This window comes from Boleophthalmus pectinirostris, unplaced genomic scaffold, assembly GCF_026225935.1.
Source record: "Boleophthalmus pectinirostris isolate CB_2022bp ecotype Guang Dong unplaced genomic scaffold, ASM2622593v1 HiC_scaffold_14, whole genome shotgun sequence".
Classification (NCBI taxonomy): Eukaryota; Metazoa; Chordata; class Actinopteri; order Gobiiformes; family Gobiidae; genus Boleophthalmus; species Boleophthalmus pectinirostris.
In genome coordinates, this window is record NW_026571047.1 from 7687650 (window position 1) to 7705062 (window position 17413).

At 39.6% G+C, this 17413-nt stretch overlaps 1 protein-coding gene across 1 annotated transcript in view; it reads left to right on the forward strand.

Annotated features, from left to right (window-relative positions):
* Nucleotides 1-17413, forward strand: part of LOC110173688 (ras-related protein Rab-26) — a 207497-nt gene that overhangs the window by 167380 nt on the left and 22704 nt on the right. Inside the window, exon 6 of the mRNA XM_020939708.2 lies at nt 14289-14354. Coding sequence (XP_020795367.1) covers nt 14289-14354 — 66 coding nt within the window. The remainder of the gene's footprint in view (nt 1-14288; nt 14355-17413) is intronic.

The window sequence follows — 17413 nt, forward strand, 5'->3', positions numbered from 1 at the left end:
TACATTTGTGTCCCTGTCTAATCAGAGCCCTTCCCGACCCCCAGACATTGAGCGGAATTAAATAAAGATGATTTAAAGTGTTTTCCATGTAAACCTCAATTCGGAATTATTACTTCCATGTAAACTTGAAGGAGAATATTTAAATTTAGAACTATTTAATTCTGAACATTTAATTCGGAATTCAAAAACATCATGTAAACGTGACCAGTGTGATATCAAACCTTTCTATCTTCATGGTTACAGGTCATATCTGTTTCCAGTTTTTCTAGGTATTTTTAAAGTATAAAACCACCTGCAACTGAATAAAAGTAAGGTAGAGCTGTTTAACATTATACTGTGGAACAAGCAGGTGCCGGACCCCCAACCAAAAAGTTACACAATGCACGTTTAAGCGTAACCTGGATACGTGCGCACAGAGCTGACCTTTGTCCCGCTGTTCAATACCGCTGAAGGATATTTAGCTGTGGGGAGTTACAAGTCGCAGACAGTCGATACATGCTTATTGATGCTTGAAATGTTAACAGCAGCTCCGCGCTCAGCCGGTCATCACGACTTAGCTTTTATGGTGACTATATTTCTCCTGTAGGCAGTAGGCACTCAGCGGTCAGGACAAACTGTGTGCCAAGCATTGCATTGACCTTGTGGTAAAATACGACCAAAAACATAAAAGCAACCTTAGAGTACATATGGAAGGTTCGACAGGTGTACTATTTTATTTAAAGAAGACGTATTGTCCTTGTGTCTGCTCTATAGAACTACTCTATGTAACTTTTCTTGTAAGAGTCCAGCACCTGGTTGTGTTCGAGATCTGCTTTCCCTGGAATGTACGGCATTAAACTTGCTTATTATTTAAATATAGGTGTTTATTTTACAACAAAACAATACCTCAAAAAATATGTATTCTACTGTATGCAGTCCATCTCTCCACAAATCTGAGCTATAAATAGACTTAGTGCTTGTTTCCATGGAAATAGATGTGTTTAAAGGGACAGTTCGGAATTTTGGACAGAGAGTCTTATTTCCTAGTTAGCCAGAGTGTTGGAGACTGGATGGAGATTTTTTTATTTTTTATTTATTTATATCCAGTCCTTGTATTTGCAGACAATGCTGGTGCTAGGCTAGCGCATGTCAATGGCCATAGTTAGCCTGTCACTAAAAACAGTCTTACCCACTCCACAAAACACCCGAAACAAATCTGTTATTACACCAAACTGTCGATGTAAATGTCTGTGTTGATAGAATAATGTTTGAAATAAAACTAACCTTGCATGTTGAGGGACTATTTTCTCATATATCAGTCCGCCGCTGCCAAGCTTTCTATTAGGAAGTACAACTCACTGCAAGGTTGTTTTTTTCTAAAATTATTCTATAAACACAGACATTCCCATTGACAGTCTGGTGTAATAATAGATTTGCTTCGGGTGTTTTGTGGAGTGGGTAAGACTGTTTTCAGTGGCAGGATAACTATGGTCATTGACATGCACTAGCCTCGCACCAGCGACCTCTGCAAATACAAGGACTGGATGGAATATTTAAATATAATATTTTAGACTAACTAGGAAATGAGGTCCTACGTCCAAAATTCCGGACTGTCCCTTTTATATCATATTGTGAAAAATTCCAGGCAAAGAAACAACATCTCCATTGTAGCGGCCTCTCCACCTGGAAAGTTACTCAGTGCACCATTAAATTTATCTAAAAGAAACTGTAAAAAGTTGGAAATGTCATCACAACAAAGAGCTGTGTAGTTTTTGGCCCCTCCAATGGGTAGTTGCAGATCATGTTAGTGATTAGACGATTTATTTATTTTTTCATTTGTACCAAAACGACAACACACCGCCAATGAATCGTACGTGTATCATGAAAGTAAGTCTATTAAATTTAACTTGCTTCCCACATTCCCCACTCACATGAATGGGATTCCTGATTAACCGGAAGTGCCACCATAAAAAAAGCTCAGTTTAGGACCTAAAACATGCTACACAGGTCTCCAGGAAGAATAGCTGATAGATAAGGTCAATTAAATACAATCAATCAATGAACCTGCCCAAAGACCACACGTGGAAATGAGCACTGGTGCTACAACCTGGAACAATGCATCTCTCCTGTTAAGGTTCATGTAGATTGTGCACAGTCCCTGTCTCATTAAATAAATAAACTAATAAACTAAAGGACTGGTTAGAGACAAAAGTGGGCGGGGCAGAATAACGTGGATAGTGGAATGTTCGGCAGTTACCATGGAGACACAATTAAGGACCAGATTTTAAAAATTAAATCACTTTTCCCCCCAAAATAATGTAACACTACGTAACTATCTAGAGGTGACATGTCACCTGCATGATTTCCTGAAAAAAATACTAGTAAAGCCATATTTTAAAACACTCTCCATGATGATTTATACATTTTATTAGCCTGTTTCACTTCGTAGAAACCGTCTGACCTCGCAGTGTTCGTTCACAGTTTGTTTGCTCGATGGTAGGCGGGTACTTTTTATCATTTAACCAATCTCTGCTATTTAGTTGTGACATGTGTAATGTGCCGCTAACAAGGCTAACTGCTTTTCCCAAATCCCATAGGAAGAAGGGCAATAACGTCTTTCCCCTTCATAAAATTCACCAAACATTCTCTTTGTTCCGGCTTTGAATCCTCGATCTCGGGAATCGTTGCCAACACAGATTATATGGCTCTTCACTGATTGGCTGATGCCCAAACTCACACTTTCAGGGTTTTTGCAAACCGTCTAGTGTATTGTGATTCCTGACTTAGTCGCTGAAGAGAAATGAAATTGAGGGGAGGCACTAGGTGGCACCAGCCTGGTTAACATTTTATGCCATACTGTGAAAAATTATAGCCAATGGAACAACATTTCAGTGGAAGCAAGCAGGAGAAGGCCAAATAAAAGTCAGGTTTGTGGAGATGGATGCTCATAGGTACAAATACTGGGATGCAATTTTACAACTAAAACTGCATCCTGTCAGTATAATCACATTTTCTTTGTGTTTTGGCCAGTTTTAAGCAACTTTACTGCATTTTACCTAAACAAACGACAATTTATGCCTCTCTTTACTGTTGGCAGGTGTCAAATGGGGCAAAAATAAGGACATTTCTTGTATAAAACTGGGACAAATCACTGGTTTTATATAAATCTGCTGGGACAGGGGACACAGGGCTCAAAACTGTGACAGTCCCAGGTAAATAGGGACATCTTTTCACCTTAGACACAATGCAAACACAGCCAAAAAAGTATTTAGATAGTCTGAAACCTCAAAAAACAATACACAATGAATTTAAACAACACATTTTCATCAATACGAGCATTCGCTGTTTTGTTTAGGTGTTTGATTTTCAACTACAAGGTGAGAGTGACTAAATGAAAAACTGTTGGTTAATGCTAGAGTAGCTTGTGAAAGTTATTTTATGTGTGAGAGACTTTTGTTTAACAGCACAAAAGCAGCTCACTAGTTGTACTTCCAGCTAAGTTAGTCATTTTTGGTCAGATCGTGTTAAAACTACAGTAACAGAACTTCAGACAGAGCAGGGCCTGCAGTTAGCAAATGCTGATGACAAAGTCTGAACTGATTAGGAGTCTAGAAGTTTGTTTTTCATTTACTCGATTCTAACTTTCAGATTATTACAGAACAACACATGGAATCAAAAGCATTCCAGTCTTTTATTTTGTTTTACTTTAATTAAGATCTCGCAAACAAATTAAAGATAAGTTATTCTCTTGCCAACAGTAAAATTAGCCACACTTTCTCTTCTGAAAATTGAAAGCACGAGCCGGGAATAAACAACATTCTTTAACGCAACGACTGCCACAACAGAATACAAGATAATATAGATGATTAACACACTAATGAGGTTCAGAAGTCTCATTAGCATTTTGACGTCAGATGCCTGATGTTAATTCCCTGACAACAGAACAGAATTTCAAGGGTCTCTATTGCACTGTTTTCTGATCTTCAGTATGTTATAATGCTGGTCCCTCATCAAAGACAATTTACGAGTTTTTCTCTCAAATAGAAAACGTTCTGCTCCACCTTGTGATGTCATGTGTTAATACAGAAAGTGTTTTTAAACTCTATACACCTTCACCTACGATACATACCTCGATACATAGGCCACGATATGATACATATCTCGATACATTGGTCATGATACGATACATACCTCGATACATTGGTCATGATACGATACATACCTCGATACATAGGTCATGATACGATACATACCTCATACATAGGCCACGATACGATACATACCTCGATACATAGGCCACGATACGATACATACCTCGATACATAGGCCACGATACGATACATACCTCCATACATAGGCCACGATACGATACATACCATACATAGGCCACGATACGATACATACCTCCATACATAGGCCACGATACGATACATACCTCGATACATAGGTCACGATACGATACATACCTCCATACATAGGCCACGATACGATACATACCTCCATACATAGGCCACGATACGATACATACCTCGATACATAGGCCACGATACGATACATACCTCGATACATAGCCACACGATACGATACATACTCGATACATAGGCCACGATACGATACATATCTCGATACATAGGTCACGATACGATACATACCTCGATACATAGGCCACGATACGATACATACCTCGATACATAGGTCACGATACGATACATATCTCGATACATAGGTCACGATACGATACATATCTCGATACATAGGTCACGATACGATACATACCTCGATACATAGGTCACGATACGATACATATCTCGATACATAGGTCACGATACGATACATATCTCGATACATAGGTCATGATACGATACATATCTCGATACATAGGTCATGATATGATACATATCTCGATACAGTGCACTTTCGATTTGATACAATATATTTCAAATCGAAAAATAAAGGCTAAATCATGTCTGTGATGCTAAAAGTCTTTACCACTTCTTGTACAAAGTTCATATGAAACACAAACATTTTAATCCTTAAAACAGTGAAAATGTCAATTGTGTTGCATAAACGAGTTTCCTTCCTCTAAACAAGCTACAAAACTGTAGCATTGTAAGTAAATAATTTAGGAACCTATACCAAAAAATACTCTTGGCGATATATTGGTACAGCAGCCCACTGTATCATAACATTAAACAATACGATATATCACTATTTCAGTATCTTTGAACACCCCTACACAGGAGTCAGTGTTGCGTAATATTGAACTGTTCAACTAAAAATGTTGTTTATCAAGTTAATGAGTTGATTGATTTCGGTCACAGGTATATTCTGATATATTTGAGTTTATTGTACCTAGTCTTTAGTTGTTGTTCCAATGGAGTTCTTTTGGTTGAAGATAAATTGAACGGTAGATGTACTGTGTTTACGCTGGCTAACCATTGACTGTATAAAGAAGTGGAGGATGGGAGTGCGGCGTCATCCATAGCGTCCGGCTTCAGTCCAATGAAGCTCACTGGAGCTGGTAGTTGCAGGGGCAAATTTGGAGCCAGGGTTTCATATTTGGAATTTTGACCACGAGTATCCTAGCAACCAAAGAGCCATACAGGAGTGAGGCTGTTAGTTTGGCAGATGGGAGTAATGCCGTCAATCAAATGTGATTGACAGCATTACTCCTAGCAGGAGCAGCCTGCACCTGATTTGTCTGTTATTAATGTTCATCTCTTGATTTACCACTATGTCATAAAATAGTGAAATAAAAACACCAGGATCGTGTAGACCGGGGTAATATAAACAGTTTTAAGGCCAAAATGATGAACCTGACATCAGCAGTTACAGAGAGAGGGGCAACGTTTTTTCAATATTAAGTGAACTGATGGAGCCGGAAGCACGCCCTATTTGGAAAGCAGCGGCTAACAGGGTATCTATGTCCATGTATATATACAGTCTATGTGGCTAACTTGTCATACAGTATGTTTTGAGAACTCCAGACTACAGTATATGTGATTAATGCAAAAAATAATATCACTGTTTTTTAAAGCCAAGATCACAATTTCAGTTTTATCATGATTCAACTTTGGTCTAACAAATGAAATCATAGGACTTTCTTTTCTATTCTCACTTGTTCTGATACAGCTCAAGATCATTCTAAAGACATTCAGGAAAGGTTCTGTTTAAATTTCTGTCCTGTGAGTGTGACTTTTTTACTCTCAAATGTTACTCAAATGAGTATCTAGTTTTGATACTACACGATATTGAAACAAGTATCTAATTTTCAATATTTTTGACAACCCTACCGTGTACCTCGACTATTGTGTTTGGCTGACCAGTCGGCGAAGAAAAACACTGATATATTACGTGACAGTTTGACCAAAATAGCATGTTGCCATGGGGATCAGATCACAGTTTAATGTTTAATGATGAGCCCTAATTTACTAGCCAAACAAAAAAGAAATAAACTCAACCAAACGACTCAACTTTGGGTGAAAATCTCATTCCAAGGCCATCGCTCATTTTCAAATGCACACATTTCTCCACTCCCGTGAATATTGACTCAACCTTGCAGAGCGGCAAATCCTTCACACTTTCTTAATACAAATTCTTTTCCAATACAGATTCTCATTTTAATGGAAATAAAATGTAACCTTCTCAAAATATATGCATGAAATTTGTCTCTATTAGTCTATAAAGTACACAGGTGTCAAATGAAAAACATTTCACATAGGCTATTGCTTCTGAGATTATCACTCACATCTAAGGCTGAAACATTTTTGAAATTTTTTCACCAGTAAGATGAATTTTCACAATTTTTGTGAGTTCATAAACTCTTCAACAGCTCATGTTCGCTCAGCATGGTTAAGTCCTGGCTAAATCTTGTTTTAAACTTGTTTTGGTCCTGGTTTAAACCTGGTTTAGTCCTGGTTTTAGTTCTGGTTTAGTTCTGTGGTGTACGGGAGGGGTAACGGTCCATGCGGCATGGTTAAGTCCTGGCTAAATCCTGTTTTAGTCTTGTTTTAGACCTGGGTTAGACCTGGTTTAGACCTGGTTTAGACCTGGTTTAGAGCTGGTTTAGACCTGGTTTAGACGTGGTTTAGACGTGGTTTAGTCCTGGTTTAGACCTGGTTTAAACCTGGTTTAGGTCTGCACTGTATTTGGGAGTGGGGGGGTCCACATGGTGTATAGGGGGGGTTCACACTTTCGTGGCCCAATACCGGTCCCTAGCCTAGGGATTGGGGACCCCTGCTAATTAACACAAAATTGTCTCTTATGAGATGGTTGGCCAACCTTTTCTTGTTTTGGGGTTTGCTTGTTGTCTTTTTCCTGCTGTCATGTGATGATGTCATGTGATGTTGTCATGTGATTGATTGTAATTATTGACACCCGGTGTGTCTTCTTTTTAATACTTTGCCCTGATGAAGACCATCTTGCTGGTCGAAATGCACTGGCGTCCCTTCATGTAATAAAGGACTTTTAATATATTCAGCCTCGGGTTTGTATCTTACCCATTTTTACATTTTCCTGTAAGGGTAATTTTTTGTTCTAAAACCACTGTCTCTTGTGAGATTTAAGTTAGACTAAGTCCTAAAAACAGACTCGGAGCTGTGTTTTGTTTCATTCACACATATTTGAGTAATACTTTATTATTAGTCTGTTTATATCGCCAAAGCTCAAAATGCTCTGTTCCACCTTGTGATGTCCTGAAAGTTAAAAACTACCTTTTATCTTTTGTTCAGAAGACATTGGCAATTCCATGTCTAAAATGATCCAAATGATTCTAGTAAAGATGTACATGGAGTTTAAAAACACAGTGGAGCACTTCCTGTATTAACACATGACATCACAAGGTGGAGTGTTTTCTGTTTGAGAGAAGAACACAACCTAAATAAACATGTGATGAAACAAAAAACTGCTCCAAGGTATGTTTTTAATGAGGTAACATTATAATATAGATCAGAAAATAGCATAATATAATACTGTATAATTATACCCTTTAATCATTGTGTGTGATCGATCGTTATCAGCAAACATCAGCAACGCCATGGCAACAGACAATAAAACAGAGCTCAGGAAACAGCGAAAATAAATAGAAGACATTATTACTCACCACTTGTAAAAGTTGTACATTTAAACTGCAGCATCTCATCTGGATTATCCATAGAGATTGTTCTCCTTAAATAATTAATTTCTAATTAATCATTGCATTTATATAACACCTTTCAAGATACCCAAAGGGCTTTACAGTTCATTATTCATTCACTCCACACTCAGTGGTGGTACACTACTATACAAAACTATGACAAAAGCGAGACTGTTAATCTGTGCTATCAGCCCCTCTGACCACCACCATCACTCACACACTCCACTTTATTCACTAGGCAATGTGGGTGAAGTGTCTTGCCTAAGGACACAACAACAGTTTTTGTGACTGGCGCCCCACTGTGGCACCTGATTTTCCCAGTGGTCTCCCATCCAAGTACTACTCAGTCTAGGCCCTGCTGAGCTTCTGAGATTTGACGAGATCAGGCTTTGACAAGCTGGTATGGTCACAAATGACAGCCAATCCACAAAACCACAGTATTTATCCAGTTTGCAGTATTCTTTAAAAGTTAAAAATGTGAGAGTAGTTCCTGAGTGTGTCTGTTTATATCCACACAGCGCATGGATCAAGGTGAAGCTGCAGACATTTCACAAATAATAATAACAGAGTTTTGACTTGTATCTAACCTAGAAGTGCAGAGCTCTGATCTTTTGAACACTTAAGAGTCTCAAAGCGAGTGGTTTTACTCTGGACAGGAAACAGCTGACATAATGTGCACTTACGACTTAATATCCTGTGGTCCGCAGACATATCCTGCTGCAGTCTTTGCTTGGAGATTTTAAATCTCATAAGATTCTCCTTGTGTCTGTGGTGTGTGCTTTTGTTGCCTGTTTAAAAATCATTTAAGACAGAAAAATCCTGTAGCATGTGGCAGCCTTAATTCTAAATCACAGATCTAATCACAGTGACAATGCTTACTTCAAAAATCACAATTAACACAGTACTAACATACCACAAGATATCCACAATGTATTTACAATGACATGGACATTTCAATGATCAAACATAATTAACTAAAAGCAGAACAGAGGCTTTGCTGTAATGTAAATGCTTGTACGCTGCATTATGTACAGTTCATCATTACAACATAACAATTATAGAGCGTTTCTGTTATACTCTTCTAGTCTACAGCCATGGATACTTAAAAATAGCAGGATGGAGAGCACTTTGGCGGGCTTATACAACCAACGATGAGAGCTGCTTTAAAGGAACATTGCCAAGCACAAAAAGCCTTCACAAATCTTAATAGTCACACTGTTGTTTTCATTGTGGAGCTGCTTCAGTCAATGCTGTATTGTTTTAGTCTTTTATTTCACACAAGTAGCTGTTAATGGCAGATTGGCTGTGTAGTCACTTTGGGTTGGTTAAGGATACAAGAAGCTAAAAAAATAAAGAAAAATGAAGAAAATTGCGAAACAGGTATGACAAAAGTACATCTTAAAAGTCTTATATTATGCAAAACAGACTCTTGTGAGCTTTAAGACGTGTTAGACTGTTGTTACTTCATCAAAAACGTACCTGGAGTTTTGTTTTATTTATTTTGAGTAATCCTGCATTATTAGTCTGTTTACATCTCCAAAGCTCAAAATGCTGTGTTCCACCTGGTGATGTCATGAAGCAGTAGTTTTCAAGTTAACAGCTAACTTTTATCTTTAGTTCAGCGGAGATTGGAAATTCCAGGGCTGAGTGGAACACAATGGAGCACTTCCTGTATTACCGCATGACATCACAAGGTCAAATAGAGTGTTTTCAGAGAGAAGAACTTTAAATATGCAGGATTCATGTGTTAAACATATGTGAATGAAACAAAACATGATTCCTGGTATGTTTATGATGAGGAAACAACATAGATCAGAAAATAGTGTGTAATACTGGCTCTTTAAACACATTTAGCACCAAAAAGACCAAAAGCCTAAAGATGACGCATTCCTGAATAGTTTTAGAATGATCTTGAGCTGTATCTTCATGGAGATCAAACCAGACTAAGTTACAAGGTCAGATCTGTGGAGAGGCGTCCCTACTCACAGTCAGAATGCCTGTTTTTCTAGTTATTTTTGAGCCTTAAAACCACTTATAATATTATAAATGTAAAGTAGAGCTGTTTAATGTCATACTGTGGAACATTCCAGGCAGAGCACAGACATAGGGGTGATCGATATCTCAATATTTTAAATATATATTTAGATATTTTTTGAACACGGAATAGATTCTGACATATTGTATATATCAATATATTGCTGATAGTTAATTCTGATTTCGCCACTTTGCTCGTTTGACTTCTCTTTGCTGCGCTCGCTCGCCCCCGCCTCTTTGATTTTGTGACCCCTCCCCTCACGTGTGTCTTATTCACTTCTTTCTACTGCCCTGAATGCTAAAAGCTGGTGCCAATCAAAAGCTTCTAGCACCACAAACCTTTTCCACCATTTACAGACTCACCACCAGCAGCACACCCTCTGTTACAGAGAGAACACTCATATTCCACTGAGTCGTGCCCTGTAGTCCGACTGAAGCTGAACCGCATCAGCGCACAAGGAAAGAGCTGTTTTTTTGTTGTTTTTTTTCAGCACTTACAGTTTATGCAAATAAGCCATGTGGTTTTAAGTTTTGTTTGTGTAAAATGTAAACAAATGTGCACAAAGCTGCATTAAACACATTATAATGTCAAACGGGCTGGTGTTGTTCTATAGTGGTGATGTTTATATGTTGTAAAGTTTAGTAATGTAAAGTTTATTTATGTAGAAGATTTAAATTAATAATCTGCTGCAGTGTAGAACTTGTACAATAGTGTGTGGAAATGTTTGGTTTGATAGGCAGTGGATTGTGGGAGACCTCACAGCTCATTACACTGGTGAGGAGCATGGATCTATTCAAATAAGGAACCTCCCGAACTTCCTCTGCTAAAGGAGCTCATGGTTCTGGTTATTGTACAGTTAACAATGGTTAATGGTTAATGGAAAGATGAGCTTGAGTTGAGTTGTTTTATTTTTGAATGACAAGAAGGCAATATGTATTATTTCTTCCTTTATTTTAGAGTTAAATTATTATTTTTGTATACAGGGATTTTTTTAAATGTCGCAGAAGCACTTTGTTTCTACATGAACTGCCTACCTCTAGAAAAAGAATTGGAATTTGGCATATTTTTTTTGCAGTAGTTTCGAGATTTTTGTTTTTTTTCCTGTACATATATCGAGATATATATCGTTTATCGAGATATATGTTTTGCTCCATATCACCCAGCCCTAATATCCATAGAAACAAGCAGGTGATGGACCCCCAACCAATACATTACATAGTTCTTCTTTAATGTTGAAATCCTGTTCTATAGTCTAAAGAAAGAGTGTTTTTAAAATGATTATTATTATTATCATTGCAGTATCTGTATCATTATTGAGTATCGAGTTTGAACCTTTAGTATCGTGACAACACTACACCTGAAAGCAGAACCAGCTATTCCAAAGCAGTGTAGACCTCCACTGAAATTACACCCTTTCACTTTTGTATCTTGGGTCATTGCACCTCCCCATTCTCCCTCAGTCTCTCGGCGACGATTGCCAGCTGCACTGAGCCTGTGATTGGTCACTGTGTCCTCGTTCGGTTCATCTCTCGCAAACTTCCTTGAACTTTTAAGGACTGCGAAGGCGCTGAACTTTTGTCTACAAAGAGCATGTTAAATGGGAGTGTTTCATAAGACTTTTTTCAGTCCAAAGCCAGGTTGGAACATCCTTTGAAGAGAACAGTTCCTGCTTTTGATATTTTAGTAATGATGTTTGACCTAAGAGTGGAGCGATTTTGGCGTTTGTGAGAGGTTTTTCAAATCTGGCTGCTAACAAAGCCTATAATTTGTTCTATAGACTATATTTATAGTCTTTCAAAGATCCTATATCACTCAAAATTTACTCTTGTGAGCTTTAAGTCATGTTAGAATGTTGTTACCTCCTCAAAAACAGAACTGGAGTTGTATTTTGTTTCTTTCACATGTTTGAGTGTTCCACTTTATGATGTCATGTAGTGGTCATTTTCAAGTTAACATCTACCGTACATTTTTAGCTTTTGTTTAGTAGAGATTGGAAATGCCACAGCTGAAATGATCCAAATGATACTAATGAAGGTGTATGGAGTTTAAAAACACAGTGGAGCACTTTCTGTATTACTGCATGACATCACAAGGTGGAGTTGAGCATTTTCCATTTGAGAAAAGAACTCACCATAAATATTAGGGGTGTGCAAAAATATGACAATATCAGTAGACATATATTGTATCGTTTAATGTGATGATACAGTATAAATATCGTGGGCTTCTGTATCGATATGTCGCCATGAGTATTTTTTTTTATATGTTACTAAATTATTTTGTCACAGTGCTACAGTATTGTTGTTTATTTAGAGCAGGGGTGTTCAAACTTTTTTCATCAAGGGCCACATATCTAAACACAGATGAAGCAGAGGGCCGTAGACTGGAGCTCAGTACAGTGAATAAATGAAATTTGTGCATGTTTAACACATTAGAACAAACCATCAGTCTTTATTCATGCTAAGATCCTTAAAATCACACACTAAATATTAAATATTAGCTTTTAGCAAGGTAGATTTTCAGAAAACTTGCAGTAAAAAAAAAAAATAAAAAATATTTGATGTAAGGTAATTTGGGCCATTTCACCTGGAAGTCTGAGGGCCAAGAAAAAAATTGTCTGAGGGCCGCATTTGGCCCCCGGGCCATAGTTTGGACATGCCTAGTTTAGAGGAAGGAAACTCATTCATGCAACACATTTGACACATTCACTGTTTTGGTGATTAAAATGGGTGTGTTTTATATCAACTTTACACAAGAAGTGGTTTAACCAAAGACTTTTAGTGTCAGTCATGATTTAGACATTATTTTTTATTGAATTGAATCGATTTGAAATAAATTGTATCAAATCGAAAGCTCACTGTATTAATATATGTATTATACTGTGGCCTATGTATCAAGGCTTGTATTGTATTGGCAACTTCTTACTAAATATGCATGTGAATGAAACAAAACACAACTCCAGGTCTGTTTGCGATGAGAAAACAACATTATAACATAGATCTGAAAAAAGCACACTATAAATTTTGTCATTATTTTTAGTACTAGGAACAATAAAAAAAATCTGAATACATTTCTTGCAATTATTTGTACTTGTAAAACTTTAATTTGTAAGACTTTTTGGTGGAAAATTGCAAGAGTCAGTTATATTAATTTTAATTTCACATTTCTGTATCATGCAGTATCAACTGTAATGCCGCATACATCACAAAACATTGTTGATCTATACTATACTCATATACAGATGGATGGATAGATCTAATATTACACTAGCTTCTAAGTTTTTGGAATCACTCTTCTTTCTGACCCTGGTCCCTCTGATTACAAACGTCATAACTGCAGTTTGCATGTCTTTTAATAACTGCTTTCTAGACCTTTAAATTATCTTAACGGTGCACTATGTAACTTTTCTGTTGCTTCTGTCCATGGATATGTCATTGCTCTGATTGGAATGTTCCACAGTGTGACATTAAACAGCTCTGCATTACATTTATTCAATTACAGGTGGTTTTATAGCTCAAAAATACCTAGAAAAACAACATTCTGACTGTGAGTGCGGTCGCCTCTCAACAGATCTAACCTGTAACGTGGTCTGGTTTGGTCTCATGAAAAACAGAAAGCTTTGATGCCATGCTGTGAAACATTCCAGACGAAGCAACAAAATCTCCACGGAGAAAAGCATTTGACGCATTTGACGGCAAGTTACCCAATGCACCTTTAAATGAAGTCAGCTGTCGGGCGCTTGTATCGTAGAATGTGTACTTCCCCAGCTGGAATTATCGTGTACTTTCCTTGAGTACTGCTATTGTCACCACTCATCATTAAGGACTGAGGATGGCCAGAGCGTCTCCTATGACTCTTGTGTGTTTGTTTGTGTGTTTGTGCGTTTGGCCTCCAGAGACTGTACCCTCTTTTGATCCAGCGGAGGTAGCAGAGAGAGGGAGAGAGTGCCGGGGCCTTTAATTGGCTCAAGACAGATAGAGCAGCAGTGAAAGGTGAAGAGGAGAGGAGCACAAAGCACCAGGCTCCGCTCAAATCAAATGGGTGCACACTAAATGACTCTGCTTTCTCTCTCTTTCTTTCTTCTCTTTGTTCCATCCATCTCTTCTAATCCGTCTCGGGGCTGGCGTGGATGGCGGGCTCCAGGCGTGGCTCACAGAAATCCACGAGTACGCCCAGCAAGATGTGGTGGTCATGCTTCTGGGGAACAAGGTGAGAGGACATGTCACGGTGACATTAAATTCATTTTTTGAAGAGCTCTGTTCACTGGTCAGATGTCAAAATGGCATCTCTTGTTATTATTTAATGGTGGAGTAGCTCAACGTGCGTCGTGAGACATAAAAAAACAACACCCATGTGACCTGCTGTCTAACTGGTTTAAAAAGGTACACAACTGAACCTGACAATACAATATCTGTCTCCGTTTAAGGAGAGGCCTCATGTGAAAGTAGCACTGTCTCATGATTATCTGGAGGTTCTGAGGTTTAGGGAGTTCAGATCAGAGAAGCATTTTAAGTTTAAACCTACTGGATTACAGCACTGAAACTGGCAACACAAATGAGAGACTCGTGTGAGACTTTTTCTGTTTTGTGATTGGACAATAAGTGACTGGAGAACCAAAAGACCATATATCATTATAATCAACAGTGACCAAAATAGTACTTTTTTTCTCTTCTCCACTAAAAATGTTCTGCAAACTACAGAAAATAGTCAAAACTGAAAAAAGAATGTATTTGGTGATACTATTGTCATATTGAACCCATTGGCCACTGAGGAAAATCTTTAATGAATGAAAACAAACTATGATATTAAACACAGACCAAACATTTCAATTGATTTCACTGATTTCACAACATCAGCGCTGCATCGCCCTGTGTCCCAGTGTCCCAGTGTCCCAGTGACCCTGTGGCCCTGTGGCCCTGTGGCCCTGTGGCCCTGTGGCCCAGAGGCTCTGTGTCTCTGTGTCCCTGTGCACCTGTGTACCTGTGTACCTATTACTTTGTGTCCCTGTGTCCCTATTATTCTGTGTCCTTGTTACTCTGTGCCCCTGTGTCCCTGTGTCCCAGAGGCCCAGAGACTCTGTGTCTCTGTTTCCCTGGGTCTCTGCGTCACTGTGTCCCTGATACTCTGTGACCCTCTGTCCGTGTGGCCATGTGCCCCTGTGCCCCTGTGTCTCTGTGACCCTGTGACCTTATGTACCTGTGCCCCTGTGACCCTGTGACCCTGTTACTCTGCCCATGTGCCCCTGTGTCCCTGTGACCCTGTTACTCTGCCCCTGTGCCCCTGTGCCCCTGTGTCCCTGTGTCCCTGTGACCCTGTGCCCCTGTGACCCTGTGTCCCTCTGTCCCTGTGCCCCTGTGTCCCTGTTACTCTGCCCCTGTGCCCCTGTGCCCCTGTGTCCCTGTGCCCCTGTGCCCCTGTGCCCCTGTGCCCCTGTGTCCCTGTGTCCCTGTGCCCCTGTGACCCTGTTACTCTGCCCCTGTGTCCCTATGTCTCTGTGACCCCGTGTCCCTGTGAGCCCGTGTCCCTGTGTCCCTGTGTCTCTGTGTCTCTGTGTCCCTGTGACCCTGTTACTCTGTTACTCTGCCCCTGTGACCCTGTGCCCCTGTGACCCCGTGTCCCTGTGAGCCCGTGTCCCTGTGTCCCTGTGTCTCTGTGTCTCTGTGTCCCTGTGACCCTGTTACTCTGTTACTCTGCCCCTGTGACCCTGTGACCCTGTGCCCCTGTGTCTCTGTGTCCCTGTGACCCTGTGCCCCTGTGCCCCTGTGACGATGTGTCTCTGTGCCCCTGTAACCCCGTGACCCTGTGACTTGTGTCCCTGTGTCCCTGTACCCAATGTGTCCCTGTGTCCTTATGTCCCTGTGACCCTGTGACTCCGTGTCCCTGTGACTCCGTGTCCCTGTGACTCCGTGTCCCTGTGACTTGTGTCCCTGTTTCCCTGTGACTTGTGTCCCTCGTGTCCCTGTGACCCTGTGCCCCTGTGTGAATGTGTCCATGCGTCCCTGTTTCCTCGTGTCCCTGCATCCCAGTGTCCCACATTAAACAGCTCTACTTTACATTTATTCAATTACAGGTCGTTTTATAGCTCAAAAATACTTAGAAAAACAAACATTTTGACTGTGAGCGGGGTCGCCTCACCTGTAGCTTGGTCTGGTTTGGTCTCCATGAAGATAAAAAGTTTTAATGCCATACCGTGAAACATTCCAGTTGATTTTATGATGCTGACATATCTGGGGACACAAATATATATATGTATGAAATGTAAAATGAGGGCCTTGGTGAATATAAAAATAAACTGTAAAAATAAACATTCAGCCACACATGAAAACACATATGACACAGTTATATAGACCTTCAACATTTGTTACAGAGAAATATCGTGCGTCATAAGTAACAAAGACATCTAGCCCACAACCTTGTATGTGAAAAGGTCTCGGGCAGGACACATCACTGAGCCAACTATAGAATATGGAACAGCTCCAGAATAGCTTGTTTTGTTTTTTTTATCCCCAAGAGGAAGTTCTTTCTCATGACAGATATATAAAGTCAACTAGAAGGGGAAATGTTTTTGGCGTGGTCACACTAAAAATGTATAACACGGGTCAAAACACTAGCCTGATTCATCAGCCGGTTTCACTTCGTGGAAACTGTCTGACCTCGCAGCATTAGGATTCGTTCGCTCGACAGTAGACGGGTACTTTTTAAAATTTTAACCGTCGCTGCTATTTCGTCATGATGTATGTAATGCAGTGCTAACGGGGCTAACTGGTATATTAAGCTTTTTTCAAATCCCGTAGGAAGAAGAGCAATAACATCTTTCCTTTTGATAAAATTCACAGAACATTCTCTTTGTTCTGGCTTTAAATCCTCGATCCCGGGAATCGTTGACAATACTGAATATATGACTCTTCACTGATTGGCTGATTAGTCGATTAATCGGTAATTGATCATTAAGAATTTCATCGATTTCATTCATTTTAATCAACAAACCGAATGTAGGTTGCTGTGCGTAGCGTAGGGTGACCAAACGTCCATGTCCGGGGACAAACGGGTTTGTACATGTAGCTCTCTGCACTCAGAAGGAGCGAGCAGACACAAACAGTCAGTCAGCCTGTGTCGAAGCGCAAATGCACATTTAACGATGACTTGTACAAGAAATTCCACACTTTCCGTTCCGGTCAGGACAAGTGTGAGGCCATGTGCACAAAGCAGCACATATGTTTCGGTGTCCAGTGGGAAAAAGCTTTGCCAGGTGAGAGTAGTGCAATGTC